The sequence below is a fragment of the Melanaphis sacchari genome, unplaced genomic scaffold (assembly GCF_002803265.2).
Source record: "Melanaphis sacchari strain LSU unplaced genomic scaffold, SCAv2.0 Contig23_pilon_pilon, whole genome shotgun sequence".
Classification (NCBI taxonomy): domain Eukaryota; kingdom Metazoa; phylum Arthropoda; class Insecta; order Hemiptera; family Aphididae; genus Melanaphis; species Melanaphis sacchari.
In genome coordinates, this window is record NW_020271114.1 from 545,874 (window position 1) to 566,855 (window position 20,982).

General features: G+C 27.8%; 1 protein-coding gene across 2 annotated transcripts; it reads right to left on the reverse strand.

Annotated features, from left to right (window-relative positions):
* Nucleotides 1-574: 574 nt before the first annotated feature.
* LOC112594615 lies at nt 575-20,525 on the reverse strand. Of its 2 annotated transcripts, XM_025339503.1 has the most exons (4): nt 19,935-20,525; nt 5,047-5,181; nt 2,834-3,034; nt 575-2,773 (listed from the first exon to the last, which is right to left on the reverse strand). In XM_025339503.1, the coding sequence occupies exons 1-4, from the start codon at nt 20,085-20,087 to the stop codon at nt 809-811; spliced, it is 2,454 nt and encodes an 817-aa protein (XP_025195288.1). In that variant the 5' UTR covers nt 20,088-20,525; the 3' UTR covers nt 575-808. The 2 variants fall into 2 exon arrangements, with proteins under 2 accessions (XP_025195288.1, XP_025195287.1); XM_025339502.1 differs by having other exon boundaries at nt 575-3,034; nt 19,935-20,524.
* Between the last annotated feature and the right edge of the window lie 457 nt (nt 20,526-20,982).

The window sequence follows — 20,982 nt, forward strand, 5'->3', positions numbered from 1 at the left end:
TATGTAAAAGCTTGGTATATACAAAGTAGAGTGAACCATCTTAAAAAATAAAGTCAAATCAGTTTAAACGTTTAAATTAAATTAAAAATAGTCATACTTGTCTTAACATAAATAAATAATAAGTAAAATATGTACATATAATATGTATATAAAAAAATTATAGTCAAAATTAAATAAACTATTCTGCATACATATTCTTTTGAGTTATCACTTAATCAAGTATGCAAAATAAAAAAAAATAATAATAATAATAAACAAATATTACATTTAAATGCAGTACATTTTATAATATACGACAATAAATAAATATTTAGGTTATCCTTTAAATTAAGAATGAATAAAAAACAAATCAGTCTAAGATAATGTACTAAAATATAGTAACTTTTTATCAATATTATTGTATGCTATTTGAAGCATAAAATATATTTTAAATTAATGTTAAGGTTTTAACATTAAAAACAACAAACAAAACTAAGTATATAAATAAAATATATAAAAAGTGTTCTAGTGTAATTTTTAAGTAATGAATAAGTTTTATCATTACTTACATAATAATTGTACAATTACAGTCATGATAGTGGGTCTACAAATTTAATATAATCTATATTTCTCCTCAAAAGAAAAAAATAATAATATAGAATAGGTAATTTTTAGGTTAATAGCTATTAGGATTACTTGTTTAAAAGAATTACAGAAATTATGTAATCAATATTAATAACAATATTAGGTACTAATATTTAAGTAAAAAATTTGGTGTAAAAAACTAAATTTAGTTTTAAAATGATCGAATTTATGTGATTTTCACATGTTATTGCATACTATTATTCATCATTATTTGATTCAAATCTGGTTTCTCTTCGACTACACATTGCATGTAATTGTCGTTGGTGTTAAATTCCATTTCTTGATCGGTATAATCATTAGAACCTCCTGGTTCTGAAAATTGCACACTACTTCTTACATCAGTACCTGAAACTCCTTGTCCTTGAAAATATCTATTGCCATTCATTTCAAACACTTTGACATCATTTCTATTGTAACCATCATAACTATAGTTACCATCATTACCATTTTGATTACTATGCTCAATAACACTCTCTATAATAATATCTTCGGTATTATTAGAATTCGAATCAATCTCTTCTGATTTTATTGAAATCAAAGGTGCTGCTTTAGGCATATTAGGCAAATGCTTAATAAAATCTGTTTCACTTTTGAAGTCAGTTAGACATCTTTGACAGTAGACCAATGTATTAGATCGGCAATTAAATCCTAGCACAGTCATATGATGTAAAAAAGTATGTTTATCAAAGAAAAGATTATGGCAATTATTACAAAAATAGTTATATGATTTAAGTAAATATTGTCTACTTGTATCACACTTTACTTTTGAAGTATCAGAAGTAGCTTCATTGTCTGTACAATCCTTATCCACTTGTTGTTTTGAAATTTCTTCATCAAATTCCATTCGTTGTAAGACTTTCTTTTTTTCATCAGGTCCCAATGCATATCTCATTTTCAATTGAAAATATAGACAATTAGAGGATGCATGTGTTAAAGCCAAATTATCATCACAAGTTTGAAAAGTACAATTAACACATTTCTTATAAGCTTTGTTATCAATAGTAACTATACTAAATGTTTTGCAGAACAAAACATGATTACGAAATTGACTTGCTGTTAGCTTTGTAAAAATACATTTGCAATGAATACACCCATAACAATTTAAATTCTTATCGCCAATTTTCATAGTATTTGTGCAGTTTTCAATATGCTCAACAAATTTACTGAAGAAATAATTGTTATCACACAGAGGGCATAATCGTATTTCTGATTCTTTCAACATCAATGTATTTTTATGTTTTCTCTTACTATGTTCAACATATTCTTTCACTGTTTTAAAAAATTGAGAAGTACAATCTGAACACTGATAACTTCCATTATCAACTTTATTTACCTTATCTTGTTCTTCTTTGCTGGTTAAAGTAACATCATCTTTTACATCAAACGGTTCAATTTTGCATTTTGTTGGAAACAAAACATTCTGATTCATTTTTTTTAAGTTATGTGATCGGGTGTTACTCATGATCACAACTGTATCATGATATACAAGTTTATGAAGAACAAATTTAATCATTGTTGTAAAGTTAGTAGAACAGCACTTGAATAAATCTGTTACATTTTGGTGAGTATGATTTTTTGTCATTGTTCTTCTAGGACAATCTATGATACCCAAGCAAATGCGACACAAATAAGTATTAATGTCAAGATTTAAATGATGACGGTAATGTGTAAAAAAAATTTCTTTACTGGGAAAAACTGTATTGCAATTTTTAACTAGACAGGTATGGGGTTTGGAATGTTTAGTACAAAACTGAATATTTCTATGCACATTTGTCGATACTTCATTATACTGGTAAAAGCAAAATACACAAGCAGTTTCTATCTTAAGAGGTTTAGGTAGAACTACTTGTTGTGATGGAAATGAATTATTTGTTATTTCATTTATCCCAGAGTACCAGATTGGTTCCATTCTAGTTGAAATTGGTGTTGATGAGAAAATTTCTGTTGATGTTGAAGGGAATGGAATAATTTCTGTTGATGTTGATGGGAATGGAATAATTTCTGTTGATGTTGATGGGAATGAAATAATTTCTGTTGATGTTGATGCGATTGGAGTTATTTCTGTTGATGTTGATGCGATTGGAGTTATTTCTGTTGATGTTGATGGGAATGAAATAATTTCTGTTGATGTTGATGGGAATGGAATAATTTCTGTTGATGTTGATGGGAATGAAATAATTTCTGTTGATGTTGATGGGAATGGAATAATTTCTGTTGAATTTGAAGTGGATGGAAAATCTGATCCATGTTGAATAGGCTCTATACCTCTTGATAGAATTTGTTGAATAGATGCTGATCTAGATTGTTGAATAGATTCTGATGGAAATTGAATCATGTTGTCACTGGATGTTAATGCATTTTCATTCACTCTTATTGGAACTAATGAGGATGGCTCTTCTCTATTTATAGTCTAGAATGAAGAAGTAAATAATATACATTTCTATGGCAAATAAAATCATAACAATAAATATACATAGACATAAACTACAAATATGTATATTAAATTTGTTTTTAATGTTAAAATTGGTAAAACAGCAGAATTCTAATAAAAAAAAGTCTGCGTTTACAAACTGTTCATTGAAATGTGATATGACGATAACCAAAAATAAATAAATAAATTGGATTTTATTATAGACCTATATACTAGTTTAAAGCCGTTTAGTTGTTATCAATGATAAAATTGTAAATATGGGCAAAGATATTGAAAATTAATTATAGAAAATCAGCTATCTATAATCCATACATATTAAAAAAAAATCTCAATGACCAAATTGTGCACAAGGGTATAGCTTTATTAAATAAAAGGCATATGGATGGAAGACTTGATATAGGTGACAGACAAGCATTGGTTGACCACCACTGTCAAGAATCTTTTTTATGGATTCAATGACAGATCAAATATATGACATAGGTAACTAGACAAACTTCAGATTTCTATAATATGTTTTAAAGTATAAAAAGAGGCAGGCTTCTTATAAAAAGGTCAATGTTTACAATTCTGTATTTAATAAGAACAAAAAAGCAATAACTAAAGTCCAATTTATTTTGGTGATAAATATTATCAGAAATCTTTGATTATGACAGCCATTTAACCATTCAAAATTAAAGCAAATTGTTTATCTGGTTTTATTATATTTGTGGGAGTATTCAAATTATACCTATATTATATTGACTCTGTTAATTCATAACATCAAACCCAAAAAACAGCTGTTTTGATGAAGGATACTATATACAATATTTTACTTAGTTCAAAAATGGAAAACATTTTTGATTTAAACATTTTAAATGAACAGTGACAATATTCAACATTATGTGATATATAATAATTTCATGTTGATCTTTACTATATTCTACTCAATATATGTAACCTATGCGACCAACTTGTGCGTAAGGTGTACATAATATATAATATAGTTAACTTGATGGGGTTAAACAGATGTTACTCAGGGACAAATACAAGTGGGGTATAGGAGCGATGCCCTCCCCCAAAATGTCACGGAAAAAAAAATTTAAAAACTAAAAAGTATCTTAAAGTAAAATCTGAATTTTAAATATCATTACTAAGCATATTATGCAATTTTAAGAGAATAGTTAAAAATTCATAAAATTTACTATTTAACTATTAATAAGATCTGATGTTATAGAAAAATAAATTCCTTGTAATATATCAACAAATACATAAAATGTTCTCAAAAATATAGTCTATCGGAATGTACCTACCTAACGTTAAGAATAATTTTTCATTTAATGCAATAAATTCAAATTAACAGATTTATTACAGTGACCTTTTAAATTACAAGATCTACTCTGGTCACTTTAAGATTCACAAACAAACTAAAACTTAGCCACTGCTCTACTGGTATGTAATTGTATGTAGCGCTGAAATTCTGAATTATAAAAATATGAAGTGGATAATCAGTCTGCCGTAGGTATGACCAAAGTATTATTTTTATGTAACCAAGATACCAACAGTGATGTATTCAAACTGAAACTCCAAAGGAATGTCAAAATTTTTTTATAGGTATTTTAAATTAAAAAAATTACTGAGAAAATACTAATTTTTAATTAAAATAAATATCTTTAAAATGTTCATTTTTAAAAAGTAAAATAATTATATTATTTTTTTTTTTTTTAATTAGCTTTTAGCGTCACTATTTGGTGTTTTAATTTTTTGTGTTTAAAAATAACGGTTTTCATCTCCATAAACCTCAAAAGGCCATTAAATTTCAAGTTACACAGTATACACTTACACCACTGCCTACTAAAATAAAAATAAACTCAATCGCATAAGTAGTATACATTCATCACTTAAAGAGTTTTGTTGGAAAAATAACCTTAGGAACACATAGGTAATTAAAAGCTTTATATAAACCAATATATCTATCGATTACAATACTTAACCTTTAATTAAAATCAACGTACTTTATCAGATAAATAATTCACCACCGTTTGACACGCTTTAGCTTGATCGATGTGTCCTCGCCAAACATCAAGATTTTCCATACAACGTTGACATAACTTGGTAGATTTGCCTGTTTGTATATCGTCGCCTTTGATCTAAAAATAATTTCATTAAAAATTAATATTTTTGTCAGATAGTATTTTTACTTGTATTTTAGTATAATCATTATTCAATTGAATGATAATTTTAATATTTTTACTTCTTATTTTACTAGATACAAGTTAAATATATGATCATTAAGTAGAATTAAAAAAATTGAAAAATTTGTTTTTGTTTGTCAACACATTTACTTCTTGGCTTACTTATAACAATGAATTAGACAATATCTATAAAATAAGGTACTCGTGTAGTACTGTTTCTACCAAAATAATTTTTAATATAGTACATAATTATAACTAAATAGCCATTATGATAACTAATAATTATCCACCCAGACCCACGATAACTTATTTTTAGATAATATATTATTTTAGTCTGTGTTGTGTTTGTTTAAGTGTTTTTTCGTTGCAGTTTTTTAAAATAATAAAATTAATAAATCCATGTGCGATTTGTGTGGGCATTTGATTTCTAATGAGGAAACATGTATTAATTATCTTTAAGAGGGAAACTTGCTGCCAAAATTTGGTAATTGTTCTAAATTAAAAAAATGTTATTATTTATAGAATTATGTTGAAAGAATATCAAAAATATGGTTAAGTTTACTTATAAAATTTTTTGGTAAGTAGCATTTTATAGTAGGTAGCATATTGCACAAGTACTATTTATAATTCAGATGATACCTATCATCCAATATTAAATGTATAAAAAATTGTATTTTATTGATTATGGGTTTGTTATAGTATAAACAATTTTGAAAAACTTATGAATTCAAAGTGATTTCTTATTACTCAATGTTTTTAATAAAAAATTGAATGAAAATCTTATAATTTAGCACAAGTCTTAAATAATTTGAAATGATAAAACTCTTTCATTAATTATATTTATTTAAAAAATAGTTTTGGCTTAGATTTCTATTTATTCTTTTTAGATTTGTCGCCAATTCTAAAAAAACTGAATTTTTGGTCTATCTTGCAGAATATGTAGATTTATGTTTTAGTAGTATGTAACCAGGGTTGGACAGTATCTAGTATCTTAATACCATTATATAAAGTATCAAGTATTGCAATATATAAAATGCAATACTTTGAAAAATTTATTTTTTACGATTATTTTCACTCACCTATCTATCTACCAACTGTGACTGTTTTAGTACAATACTATAATGCGTGTAAAAGGCGCAATAAATTTAAATTTATAAATACCATAATTTAATTAATTTAAAATTATCAACAATTCTGATTTTTACTATCATAATTAATATTTATTTTGCGAATAATTGAGTAGTTACAGGTGATTTCCTTGAGGCTCTAGTCTAATATTGAATGGGATTTTAAGTTTTTACCATACATCTATGGCTCTATGCCTATATTAGATATCTATATTCTACGGGAACTAGATGCAGTCTTACTTTATTGTAATACTCAGAAATTTACTGTTTAAAATACATTTAGTAAATATTTAATTATTTTTTAAAACAACAAACTAGTTATCTTGTAGAGGACTATTTAATTACTTTTGATAATATTGGATCAACAATAGAGAGAATACAGAAATAATTAGGGTTGGGCAATATCTTCTTAGAAACGTATCTTAAAAACAATTGTATCGAGTATCTAGTATCTCAATACAATTATATTATGAGATATCTATATTTTGACTAATATTATAGGGGCTTATTACTAATTTTGTAAGCAATCAAGGTAATTGGTATGGTTAATGTAATTAGAGTGCCAGTCTCTCAAAAGTATTACATAATATTTCAACATTGTCAAAAAATTAAAACTGAGAGCAAAATTTGATTTAAGAGGACGTCATACCCGCATTATGTTGTCTCCGTCTTACAAATGCGTAACATGGCAAATAGTACTCTCAGAAGATCACGTTTAGCTCCTTCAGCTTGAAAATTAGAATGAATTGACCTCTTTTGAAATTTAAAAGTGAGATTATTATCTAGGGCATCTCATAGGCTTTTTATTATATTTTAATTTTAAAGCGAGTTATGTGTGTTTTAAGACGTGCAAGCAATTTACAATTTTAAAATACTCATAACTTGTTTTAAAATTAAAATATAATAAAAAGCCTATGAGATGCCCTAGATAATAATCTCACTTTTAAACTTCAAAAGAGGTCAATTCACTCTAATTTTTAAATTAAAGGAGTTAACCGTGATCTTCTGAACGTAATATTTGCTATGTTACGCATTTGTAAGACGGAGATAACATATGCGGGTACGACGTCCTCTTAATCAAAGTATAGTCAGACTGGGACCAGAAAATATAAGTTGCTGTCTAAGGTTACTTTTACATGAGACAACCAACTGCATTTACTAATTAAAATTAAAATTAAATTAGGTAGTCATTGATTGTATGATTTTTTTTTTTTTTTTTATATAATCTTATCTTTAGTATTTAATACCTGGAGTGTTTTGACAATGAGTTATTTGTATTGACAAATTAGTCAAAAATAAAAGACGTAATTATGTAATTATTTTTTTTCAAAATAAGTAATATAAAATATTATTTATTAAATAATCAAACACATTATTATTATAGAAAATTGTAGTAAATGTATAAATGACTACTAAATTTGTATAGTACCAAAAATTATATGAATTCAATAGGTACTTGATAATAATATATAAAAATATTACTTAAACTAAAAATTCATCAAAATTAAATATTGATGAAAAAAAGTTCATCTAACTAAAATAAAATTACAAATACCAATAAACAAGAATGCATACTTAAATAATAAAAATAATATCTAAACTTCCCAGGCTATAATATAATGAACCAAATTTATACAAATAATAAATAATATTAGAACGAACAAAATGAAACCTAATATTTGAAATAACATTTCTAATTAAATTATCCAAGTTAGTTTTATTAAACACACCAAACAGACTATCATCCTGATAGATCCTTTAAAAAAAAAATCTTTAAGAAACTGTTGATTAAGAGGAGCATAACACAGCAAATTTTTCATTCTGAATAATCTGTTTAACCCTTAGATGTTTAATACAATAGTGAATTCATCACTCATTAGGTATAATTTAGAAGTAAAAATATTACCTTGTAGGCTTTATTTATATTTTTATTTTAAAATGAGTTTTTAATTTTTTATACACTTTAAAATGCTTAAAATTCACTTTAAAATAAAAATATAAAAACAAGTCTATAAAATTTACTAGTTTATTTTCTTATTTTTAAATTTGATAATAGGTAAATTAACTTTAATATAAAACATAACTGAGTTAAATTCAGTTTGAACAATTTGCTATGCTTTAAGTTTGTATGATAAAGATACCGCAAGAGGATACTCTTAATGGTTATAATTTACAATTTGAAGATATTATTCACTATTTAGTACTTAAATATCAAGTGATTATCAAAAAATATTTGGAGAGCCAATTAGCAATTAATAAATCACCAACAAAAATACCTAATATAGGATACATTTATAAGATTATAAGTATATGATGTCTATTTTCAACTTATTATTAGTATATGTTTCATATTGTTTGTACTATTTTTAATCAAACAGTTTCATTTAACCTTTTAAGGCATAGATTTAAACTTCGAATTCAACAAATATAACAATTGTGACAACTATATTATAAGTCACCATTGAAGAGACACATATAAGCAAAACCATTTTTGATAATTCTACTTGAACTGAGTTTAACACGTTTATGTCATAGATAGTAGTATATAAAAACCATGTTATTTTTGTTATACTTATAAATTTTTATTTAACACATAACATTTATTTTAAAAAAGTTTGATAATACGGTATTTGATGATTTAACAAATAGCTTCTATACATGTCAGTCTAAATAATATCTGAACGAGTATCCGAATCAATAAAATAATTATATATATTTACCATATAAATAACAATGGTTTTTATTTGTGTCACTAACATATGAAGGGTTAAAAGTGTTATGCAAGAATTTTAAAACTCTATAATAACTAATAAATAATCAATTTGTATTTCACAATAGGCACTCTATACTAGGTACACCAAGTTTGTCAACTAACTGACGAAATTTCAACTGCTCTTTGAAAACAAGAATATTGTTCTAGACTTTTTTTAGATATTGCTTAAATCTTGACAGAGTCTGGCATGGAGACTTACTATATAAACTAAAACTCTTCATGCCTGCTAATATCTTATTTTAAAATTTTATCAAGAAGATAAATTCTTTGTCATACAATAGGGTAACAATCTATCATCTACCCACCCAATTTATGCTAGAATTCTACAAGGTAGTGACTTAGCTTTACTGATCTATACAATGATTTTACAGCTGATATCTCCCAATCCATTTACACCTTTTTTTCCACATACGCCAATCATACTGCTATTTTTGCTTCCAATTCAAGTCCCAACCAAATTTCAAAAGCATTTTAGGATCAAGCAAATAAAATCGACAAATAAACAAAAAAATGAAAAACAAAAATAAATACTGAAATATCTGTACAAGTCATTTTCACGAACAACATCCTCATCCCTGGCAAAACAGAAATAAAATACTTAGGCATAATACTGGACAAAAGACTAACATAAAAGATTTCTCACTTAAAAGAAAAAAGAAAATTAGCAAACAATAGACTCTATCTTCTCAACTCCAAAATACCACTTCAAAACAAACTACTTATATATAAATCAATCATAAGACCTGTCTGATTTTATGGAATCGCTATCTGAGGTCTTGCTAAACCTTCAAACATCAGATCAATCTAAGCGTTTCAATCAATTATGCAGAGGCTACTAACCCACACTCTATGGTACGTTTCAAATCATTCCTTATACAATGACCTAAACATAAACATTACCACTGAACTAACAAAAAAAAATAATGTACTAATGTTTCTACCAAAATCTAAGCTCACATTAATATATCTCATATGTTCACATTATTATATATTTATAACAAGTAATATACAATCTATATTAATCGACACAATAAACATAAAGACTAAGAGTAAAAAATAACATGATTATATTTTGAAGAAAGAAGCCATCTTCTAATAGTGAGACTTTAGTTGAGAAGTTTAGCATATGATAGTTACATGAGAGATCTCGACACCACTTACACTTAAGATGCCTTGGGGGAGTTTTGGGTATTGTGATAGATGCTAGGTTTTTGATTAGAGAATTTGTAAGAGTTGTTATTCTGGCTAAACCCTTTAAAGTGGGCTTGGCTTCTTCATTTAAAGATTTAGATCTGCTCGGAGTGTGTGGTTTGATACGTAAGGAGGGGCATTTGATAGCTTCCTTATTGAAATATTTTGAAACATTTGTATTTTGTTTAAATTTGACTTTTTTGCGTTTTCCAATAGCTGAATTCCATAGAGCAAGATAGGTTTAACCAGAGATTTATACATAAGCAGTTTAACATTAAGAGAAGAGTGTTTATTAATAAGTAACAGAGTTTTTAGAAATCTTAGTTAGTTATTTAAAGTCGGCTTTTAATTTAATCTGAGAGGCCTAGGATAGCCTTTGATCTAACATGAGACCGAATTACTTGACTACAGAGGTGATTGGGATTCTGTATAAGGTAATATTATAAGGTGGACAAACCTGAAAGTAAATGTTTTATGTATAAATTTGTTTGAATTAACTTTAAAGCACCATTTTGTAAATCAGTTATCCATTGAATGTATGTGATTTTATAAATTTTCTAAGGCAATGACAGGTGAATCCAACGTAAAATTTAAAATATCCATATATTGTATTACATACTCTTCAAACTAACATGGGATTCATCTATGGAGTTCAGTCAAAACATCAAATACTAAAAAGATTCTAATTGTCCAATCAAAACTACTTCATCTCATCGCCAACGTTCTCACTATGTCTCAAATGATTCCTTACATACTGATTTGCACATACTCATGGTAGAAGAAATGACAAAAATACATTAGTACACATGAAATCCTCAATTCCACAAAAAAAAAAATCTATCCTATCATCCACATAATAACATATTAAAGAAGTTAATATTCAAACACAATAAGTTTATGACAAATTAAAATGTTTAAATTTAGTTTTTAATGTTAAAATCAAATTAAAATTAACGTAATTAAAACAAATTAATTTTTTGATTTTTTAAAGAATAATAGATATGTTAGCAAGACATGAATCTTTAATTAATTTCAAATGGAACAAGGGATGGTTTTTAAAAACAAATTACTTGTTTCTCTAGGTAGTGCTCAATCACATAATTGTAAATACCTTTCTTCATCACCTGCAGTTAACTATTGTACTAATTGGGATTTATTTTGCTTTAATTTGTCTTTTTGTAACATTCTATGAACAGATGCTTACTTTACCCTCTATGTATCAATAACATAGAGAACATTTTATAGACAACTACATTTTTAGGAATGTTAGGGCTAGTTCACATGAGAGGCGTTAAACGCGTGTTAGCCAAATGCGCGTTTAGAAAATTTACACAGAATGAATGACAACGCGAATTAACGCGTTGTAACGCGCCAGAAAGCTGTAAACGCGCGTTTTAATACAGTTGCATTAATAATTGTTAACGCGCGTCTAATGTTAACGCTCTTCATGTGAACCTAGCCTTAGTGATGGATTAACATTTGATGCGCTCTTTAATCTGTTGTTCGTTGAAATCACATATTAAGTTAAATTCATATAACATAATATGTACAATTTGTTTAATAAAATTAGAAAATCAATAAATAATTCAATATTACCTTACTAAATCCTAGTATAAGTAATTAAAATAACGACTATCTTAAAAATTTAAAAACTAAATTAGAAATAAATGTTTATTAATATATATTAATTTGCCTTTAAGATAATAAGAGTGATACAAGACTTCTAAGATATGCTGTAAATAAATATAAATAAAATAAACATCAGCCTAAGAACTGTCATTGGATGATTTCTTCAACAAATAAAGATATTATTTTATTATTTGTATCGCACTCATGCTGTTTATACTACTAATTTATAAATGGTATGATTCAAAAAAATATAAACTTTGATTTCTTTTTGGTAGATGGAAATAATATTAATTATAACATAACTCTATTTAAGATCCACCAATATTGCTATTAATGTTTATTACTTTTAATTTTTTAAGATATTAGTTTTAATGTTTTATTTTATTAGAAAAATTAAATTTCTATTATCTATACAAAGAATACACAATTCATTCAACACTACTATAACAACATCGCAATCATAACAATGTTTCCTTTACATATAATAATTGCATAATATTAAGTATGTTGTGGGTTATAAGATTTCAGTAGTGCTAACCAATATTTTGTACTAACCGATGTCCTATAAACCATAAATCTTTTTAACACTAAATGTATGGACACACAATTTTAGTAGAATGCAACTATATATTGAGTAAAGATAGTTTCTTTAACATCAAATATCAAGCAAAGCTCTAGATGCCATGCTACTTAGACAATACTGCAAGGAAACAATAAATTTAAATAAATAATTTTTCTTAAGGACTCAACAACCCAATACTAACACTCAAAGCTGGGCAGTAATTAATTAATAAGTTGAAAGTTAAGTTAAAAGCTTTAAACGGTTAAAAATTAAATGTTAGAAAATAACTTGGTTATTTCTTTATATAAGTAATTATAACTTAATTTAGTTAGGCATAATCTCGGTATAATGTTAAAATTAAAATTGTATATAAAAACTATTTGTAATATTTTGTACAAGAAATATATATTTATTGCATTGACTTTTGGTAATTTTTTTTTATTAAAATCAAATAATATTATAATTGTAAATTCATAATTATACAAGCGTAGTAATAAAAGCATTTTTACTAGGGCTCGGAAGTTGTTGCATTTGCATGTTTTTTTTTTTTTAACCATTAGAGTTATTACTAAGTGAGCTAGAATTTCATTCTAAGACACTGCAAAAAAACATATCAACAATTTATAGTGCATTTTTTTGCATACAGTAAAACTCCTCTCATCTGCCCGCAGATAGTCCACCGCTCTGGTTAATCAGACCATAATACTATTGATATGAATACTATGTAGTTTAAAAATACAATTTGGATTTTCTACTTTATAGAAGATATTATATAAAATTAATTGTTAGTTTAATATTTCCCTAATCAAGTGTCCGCTTAAGTACTCCGACCTCTCTCGTATCGTTTCTATCAGTGTGCGTATTTTGGAATATTGCAGTAAGTCTAGAATGTCATTTGCTAAACAAAAATCTATAACTGACTTTTTTTCTAAGTAATGTAAAATATAATAAATTTTTGATATAATCTTGTATTCTATATATTCTGATATTTCAACTTTTTTCGCGTTCCGACCACACCCCCAGTCCTGAAGGTGACAGGTTAGAGGTTCTACTGTATTTGGTGATTTTTCAATTTTACAATTTTTTAGAGCATATTTAATAATTTATGACTATTAAGTATTAACATTTTTAAATAAAAAAATAAATACATTGATATTGAGAGAATTTATTAGAATATTCTGGTATCTTATTTTTCAAATTTCCATTTAGCATTACAACAATGTTTTTGATTAATATAATATATACATATTTATAAATTATAAATTTATAACTACAGCTAGCTTTATCTAAAAATAAATATAAAAATAGAAATAGCTGCTATCAAAATACGTTGATTTTCTATAAATACTAAAATAATTCAATGATTATTGTTATGGGTTGATAGCATAAATATATCTACCACCAAAATATTATTGTCAATTACAACTTACACATCAGTGTTATTTATCTGTAGTTCTACATGTCCTTATTTCAATTACATGTATTAATATATTATATTTATTTTATTATGCCGAAAACTAAACAATCTGCGACAAATCATTTAAAACCGACAGTAGTATTTTATTTTGTAAGTTATGCGAAGTGAAGGTTAATAGTGATTGAAAACTTGTAGTGACTAATACATAAACACTGAAAAATACAAATGAGCAGCTATTAGAAAAAAAAAAAAAAACACAAATTCTGAAATTCAACAACTAGTAACTAATACTCCATAAAAAAGTTTATTCTCATACGATTTGTGTAAAGCATTATTGTCAGCAAACATACCAGTTTACAAAACAAATAATCCTCAATTAAAATCATTTTTAGAAAAGTATACATCAAGAGAAATTCCTAGTGACTCGGTTTTATGCAAAAACTATGTCAGTGACAAATACGAAGAAACTATAAAAAATATAAGAGAAAAAGTTAAAATAAAATAAAATATGGGTGTCAATCGATGAAACAATCGACTTTGAGGGAAGATAAGTAGCTAACTTTATAATAGGAAAAACTTATTTGCTAACAACCAAAGTTCTGAAAAATGCAAATTATTTAACAATAATAAAACTTTTTGATCATTAAATCTTCGTTCTCTGATCAAACAGAATTTGTCACGATGACGTTCTATTGTTTGTGACCGATGCTGCACTATACATGGTAAAAGCTGGGCTAACACTTCAATCTCTGTACTCTAAAACAATACACTTAACGTCATGTCTTGCATACGGTATCCATAGAGTAGCCGAAAACATACAGGAAAAATTTAAAAAAGTTGATAAACTTATTTCTAGGGTTAAACAGGTGTTTTTAAAGGCTCCTGCACATGTTATAGTATTTAAAAGTGAAGCACTAACTATATAACTTCCACCAGAGCTAATATTAACCAGATGAGATATATGGATAATAGCTGTTTCTTATTCCTACAAATATTACAAAGATATACATAGAGTATTACTAAGTCTAAATGCTGAAGATGCCCTATCTGTTAGAGAAGTTCAACAACTAATTCAAAAACCCAAAATGGAATTTAGCATACATACATTCAAATTTTGGATTTATACCAGAATATATTATGAAACTTGAAACACAAAATATTTCACTATCCGAAGCATTGTCTATAGTTAAATGTGTTAAAAATAAACTAAACGACTCTGAGGCTGAAATCAGTATTGTGGTGTTTCAAAAATTCAATAATGTATTGGAGAAAAATAGCAGATTTAAAACAATACTTAGTATTTCTAAAATATAAAGTGGATAAGAAACTTTAATGGAAGGTCTTCCTAATGATTTGACGGTGACACAATATTACTTACTTCAAATATGCGCCAATTACGTCAACTGACTTTAAATGTAGTTTTTCATAGTACAAAACTTAGCTCGTGGATAATCAGCAATCTTTCAATTTCAAAGATATCAAAAAAAGTTTAGTAGTCCAATGAAACACTTTTGAAGGTATAAAGGGAACAAAATTATATCTAATACATTTTAATTAAAATACTTTTTAAAATTTATTAAAGATTTTTATAATTTTTATTTATGTATTTAAGGTATATAAATAAAACTTGAAAAAAATTCTATAAATACATTAATTTTATTCAAGGAACATTTTTAAAGGCATTTTAATATTATTATATTTTTTTTTTTTGTTTAAATTATGATTTAAAATTAAAAATAAGAATTATTTTTATTACTTTACTTTTTTCATGTATATATTTTATAAAATATTTTTGAAAATAAAAATGTGTGTAAAAATAAAACATAAGTGTATGCATATTCAGTACTTTTTAAGTGCATTAAGTTCCGAGCCCTAATTATAACTGTTATGGTCACCTGAATTGTCTAAATCAGCAGTTCTCAACATTTTTTTTGTTTCGTACCCCTAAGTTTAATATTTTGTTAGATTGTACCCTTCATTATAATTTTTAAACTTTTTCACATAACTAATTTTAAAATATTTAAATAAAAAGTAACAAACAATTCTATGTTATATTCTATACTCATATCAATTAGATTAGTTGACGGTTAAATTTTAATTAATGACATAGATTTCATTTTCAATAATATACTATGAATATTTTTGAACGAATCGTTTTAAATTAACAAATTCCAACATTTTCTGCTATTTGTCAATTTTATTTTAACATAGGTACCCCTTTGTAGCCCTCATTATAGTAACTCATTTCACCCAAAACACAAACTTTAACATACCTGGCTACTCATTATACAAAACCGACCATCCTGATGGTTCTGCTCATGCAGGCTTCGCTATACTTATTTCTTCTGATATAAAACACCATGAACTACTTGGCTTTCAAGAACCTCATATACAAGCAACAATTATTTCTATACAAATAAAAAATGTACCAATTAAAATTGCCTCTATCTACTGCCCACCCCGTTACAAAATTGACTTCCGAGGATTTAAATAGGTTTTTTCAACTGTTAGATCATTCATTCATTCATAGCTGGTGGTGACTTCAACTCCAAACACTCTCTTTGGGGAAGCAGAACTTCTAACCAAAAAGGTTCTGCTCTCCATAGATCTTTAATCAAAAATCATCTATCATTCATTTCCCCACCTAACCCTACATACTGACCAACACATGCTAATAGGTTGCTCGAAACACTCGATTTCTTTATTTCCAATATTCCAAATCACATAAATACCTCCATTAAAAACATCTGTGATCTATCAAATGACCATTCTCCAATACTTTTATCAATAACTGGTGACGTACTATTAACCTCTAGACCTTCCTCAACTAATGGACCAATTGACTGGGACAAATTCAAATTTAATCGGGGCCAAAATATTAATCTAAAAGTAGCACTTAAGACTCATTCCGACATAGACAATGCCGCCGAAGGTATCATTCGAACAATCCAACTATCAGCCATTACAGCTACATCACCTACTAACCCACACATCTTAAATTCTTCCAAAAGCATACCTGCTGACATAAAACAGCTAATAATTAACAAACGTCAAGTTCATGCCAAATGACAAAGTACAAGGTTGCCTAGTCATAAGAAAAATTAAAATTTTTTAACAAATCTTTTGAAATACAAACTACATATACACAAATCTGAACAGTTTCAATTATACATGAAATCTTTGCAACCAAACAACAGCTCTCTTTGAAAAGCAACTAAAAGGCTCACCAAACACACAGAAAAAATCCCACCTCTCTAACATGTGAACGGTCAACTAGTTATTACTCTTGCTATTACTGATAAAGACAAAGCAAATATTTTTGCTTCTCAATTAGCTGAAACATTTAAGCCTCATTCGTGCATTGTTCCCGAAAACAATTCAATTATCGAAATTCAACAATTTCTATCAACTCCGCAACCTATTTTGTTACCTGCAAAACCTATCTCTTCTGGCAAAATTCAGTATATACCTAATTAAAAAATTACCTTCCGGCAAGGCACCTGGAAATGATCTCATAACAAACAAAATTTTAAAAAACCTATCTCTCAAAACTTTAACATTGCTCATTCACATATACAATTCTATGCTAAGATTGTCTAACTTCCTAAACATTTGGAAATTTGCTGTCATTATATTTGTACCTAAACCAAATAAACCTAACACTTATCTTCATCTTACCACCCCATAAGTTTACTTCCAGTTCTTGGTAAACTTTTCGAAAAGGCCCTTCTGAAAAGATTACGTCCCATCCTTCAAAATAACCAAATCATACCAAATAATCAGTTTGGTTTTCAAAATAGGCACTCAACAATTCATCAAGTTCATCGTCTTACTGACGAAGTCTCAACTGCTCTAGAGAACAAAGAATACTGCTCCAAATTGTTTTTAGATATTGCCCAAGCGTTTGATAGAGTTTGGCATGAAGGCTTACTATACAAATTAAAACTCTTCATGACAGCTACCTACTTATCTTATTATCAAATCGGTACTTTTCTGTTATCCCTACTACTACGACTCTCAATTTTGTTATCTCGACTACTATAGTACTATCCAGATACTTTGTATTTTAATACATAATACACGTCATAAATTGCCATTTATATTTTAATGTAAATTAGTATAACGTTTATTATCAGTAATCACATAAATTGTCACAGTAGTGGAGAGTTATAGTATAAAACATAAAATCATCAAAATTATCACAAAACGTCAAATTACGATACTAAATAAATATAAATAAATTATCACAGTTACAGTTTGGTAAATTCCACAAATTCATAGTTATTTTAAAATTAATAAATACAACAACAGATTATTTTAAAATAATACAACTGTTGGCAACAGCGGCAACAGATAATCGAGCAAACTGTAGTCCGGTAGTCGCGGCATCGGCGAGGTAATCGAGATAACAGAATTGAGAGTTGCAGTAGTAGGAAAAACAGAAAAGTACCATCAAATCTTATCTGAAAAATTGTTCGTTTGTCGTACGACAGGGTAATGATTTCTCATCTACTCACTCAATGTATAATGGAGTCCAGCAGGGCAGTGATTTATCCCCTGATCTATACAATGTATTTACAGCCGATATCCCTCAATCTTGTAACACCCTTCTTGCAACATACGCTGATGACACAGCTATTCTTTCCTCCAGTTCAAATCCTAACCTAGCTTCAGCTGCACTTTAAGACCATGCTAATAAAATAGACGAATGGGCCAAAAACTGGAAAATTAAAATAAATACAGATAAATCTGTGCAAGTTACTTTCACTTTAAAACAATCTCCCCGCGAGTGCCCTCCATTAATTCTGAACAACGTCTCCATCCCTGTCCGAACCAAAATTAAGTACTTAAGTATAACACTTGATAAAAAACTAACCTGGGGCCCCCACCTAAAAGAAAAAAGAAAATCTGCGAACAATAGACTTCATCTTCTTAACTCCAAAATAAATTTATTATATATAGGTCAATCATAAGACCAGTCTGGTCTTATGGAATGGCAATCTGGGGTCTGGCCAAGCCCTTGAACATAAGGCCAATTCAGGCTTTTCAATCAATTGTGCTAAGATTAGTTACCAAAGCTCCCTGGTTTGTTTTAAACTCCACCTTACATAATGACTTAAAAATAACTACCACTGAACTAGTTACAACAATGTACAAACGTTTTCACCAAAATCTAAGCACGCATAGCAACACTTTAATATCTCACATGTCCACCCTCACCCTCACCCTCACCCTCTCAAAAAACCCGCTAGCAGACGACTAAAACGCAAATGGTGTAGAGACCTATTAAATTAGTAAAAGAGTTGTTACCATTGGGTATCTTCCTCATCATGTTATTCATGTAATTTTGTTTTATGTTAATATCAAATTTGCTCATTGTAATTATTGTGTACAGATTGTAAATTTTCTTTCTTAATAAAAAAAAAAAAAGGTACCCCTTGAGATCATATCACATACTTCAAGTTGAGAAACACTGGTTTAGACAAAACCAATCTTTTAATTAGAATTAAAAATATTAATAATAGTATTAACTAATCATTTTCCTTTTAATGAGAAAAATGTTTGAGTATCATTAAAAGAATTAAAAATAAAGCTAAATAATTTTTTTTAAGATAACCTAACTTAAACTAGTTAAAAAGTTAATGAACTTGCCTGACTTCGTTACTACTATTACCAGCTAGTTCTGTAGTAGATAGGTACTCAGAGTGCAATGCACATCAACCAAACAATAAATGTCGTAATAACATAAACTTAAGATAAAATATAAATAAGGAGTGATCTTGTGCAAAAAAAAAAAACATCACAAAAGTCTCAAAATGTCATCCATAGAGGAATAATATCAAATACACTTATACATGATAACCAAGGCTGTACAAAAATTAGTAGTTTTCTCTTGCAGCCAATGGTTTGTATCATAAATGTTATAAACTTTAAAACAAAAGGAATAACACAATAGGATTACAGGAAACAATTAAAAAATAAATATGATCACCGTAAACAACTACTCACCTCCACCTTATAGTATTCATTGACAAACTGAGCAAGTAAGGGCTCGTTGGGCCCCAGCACGTCGATGAACACTTGGCGCATTTCGCTTAGGCAAACGCGGCACATTTCGGTTGGGCTGACTATGACACTTCGGATCGAAGCATTGGAAGCCATCGTTGCTATTGACTGGTCGAAATATGGACGTAGGAACCGACGGCGTCGATTCTGAGTATCTGTCGCAAACACTACGTTATACAACTTTACTGTTGAACGTTGAACTCTAATCACCCGGAAACGAAACGCAAGACAGAACAACAAAAGTAAATATGGTGAGCAAAAGAAAAAATAAACGAAGAAACACCAGCAAAACTTAGCAAGGAATTAACTGGAAACCAATTACTAAAAGGCCGGCTTAACACTCTCAAAAAAACGGCGTCAAAACCTGTAAATCACATACAAAATTGGAGAGGTACACTGTAAGTCTGTAAACGTTAAGCAATTGCAGTAAAAATGGAGATCACAAATGGGTACTGAGAGGAGAGAATGGTACACACTACACAATTGTTGTTGGTGTCACCCGGCTTGTACACGCACCTCCATCCATGGTTAGAATGGCGGGTACATGAACAGACGCGCGGTATGATGCGTTCCAAGGACGATGGAAAACGTAACAAATTTCTATGGAACATAACACAATGTACCTTGTTCCAAGTATTTAGCGGTAATTTGAAATTTTAATTGTAACGATTTGTGAATTGTAATACATTTCAATAAAACCTAATTGCAGGGCCGAAGAGCGTTATTTGAGCTTTCGTGATGACAGAGTGTAGGCTTAATAGTTAATACCTATTTTTTGCTGTGCCTTATTAGCCTGCCATAAGATTTACAAACACGATGACAGCTGATATTTAAAAATTAAAATATATTATTAAAAATATAATGCGTATAATTTAATATGTATTGAGATAATGTGTATTGGTTAATTATTGGTATGCATGATAAAAGCTACTTTCAACTTCCAACTTTTGAATTTAATAAAGTATTAAACATATATAATCAACCTTAATAA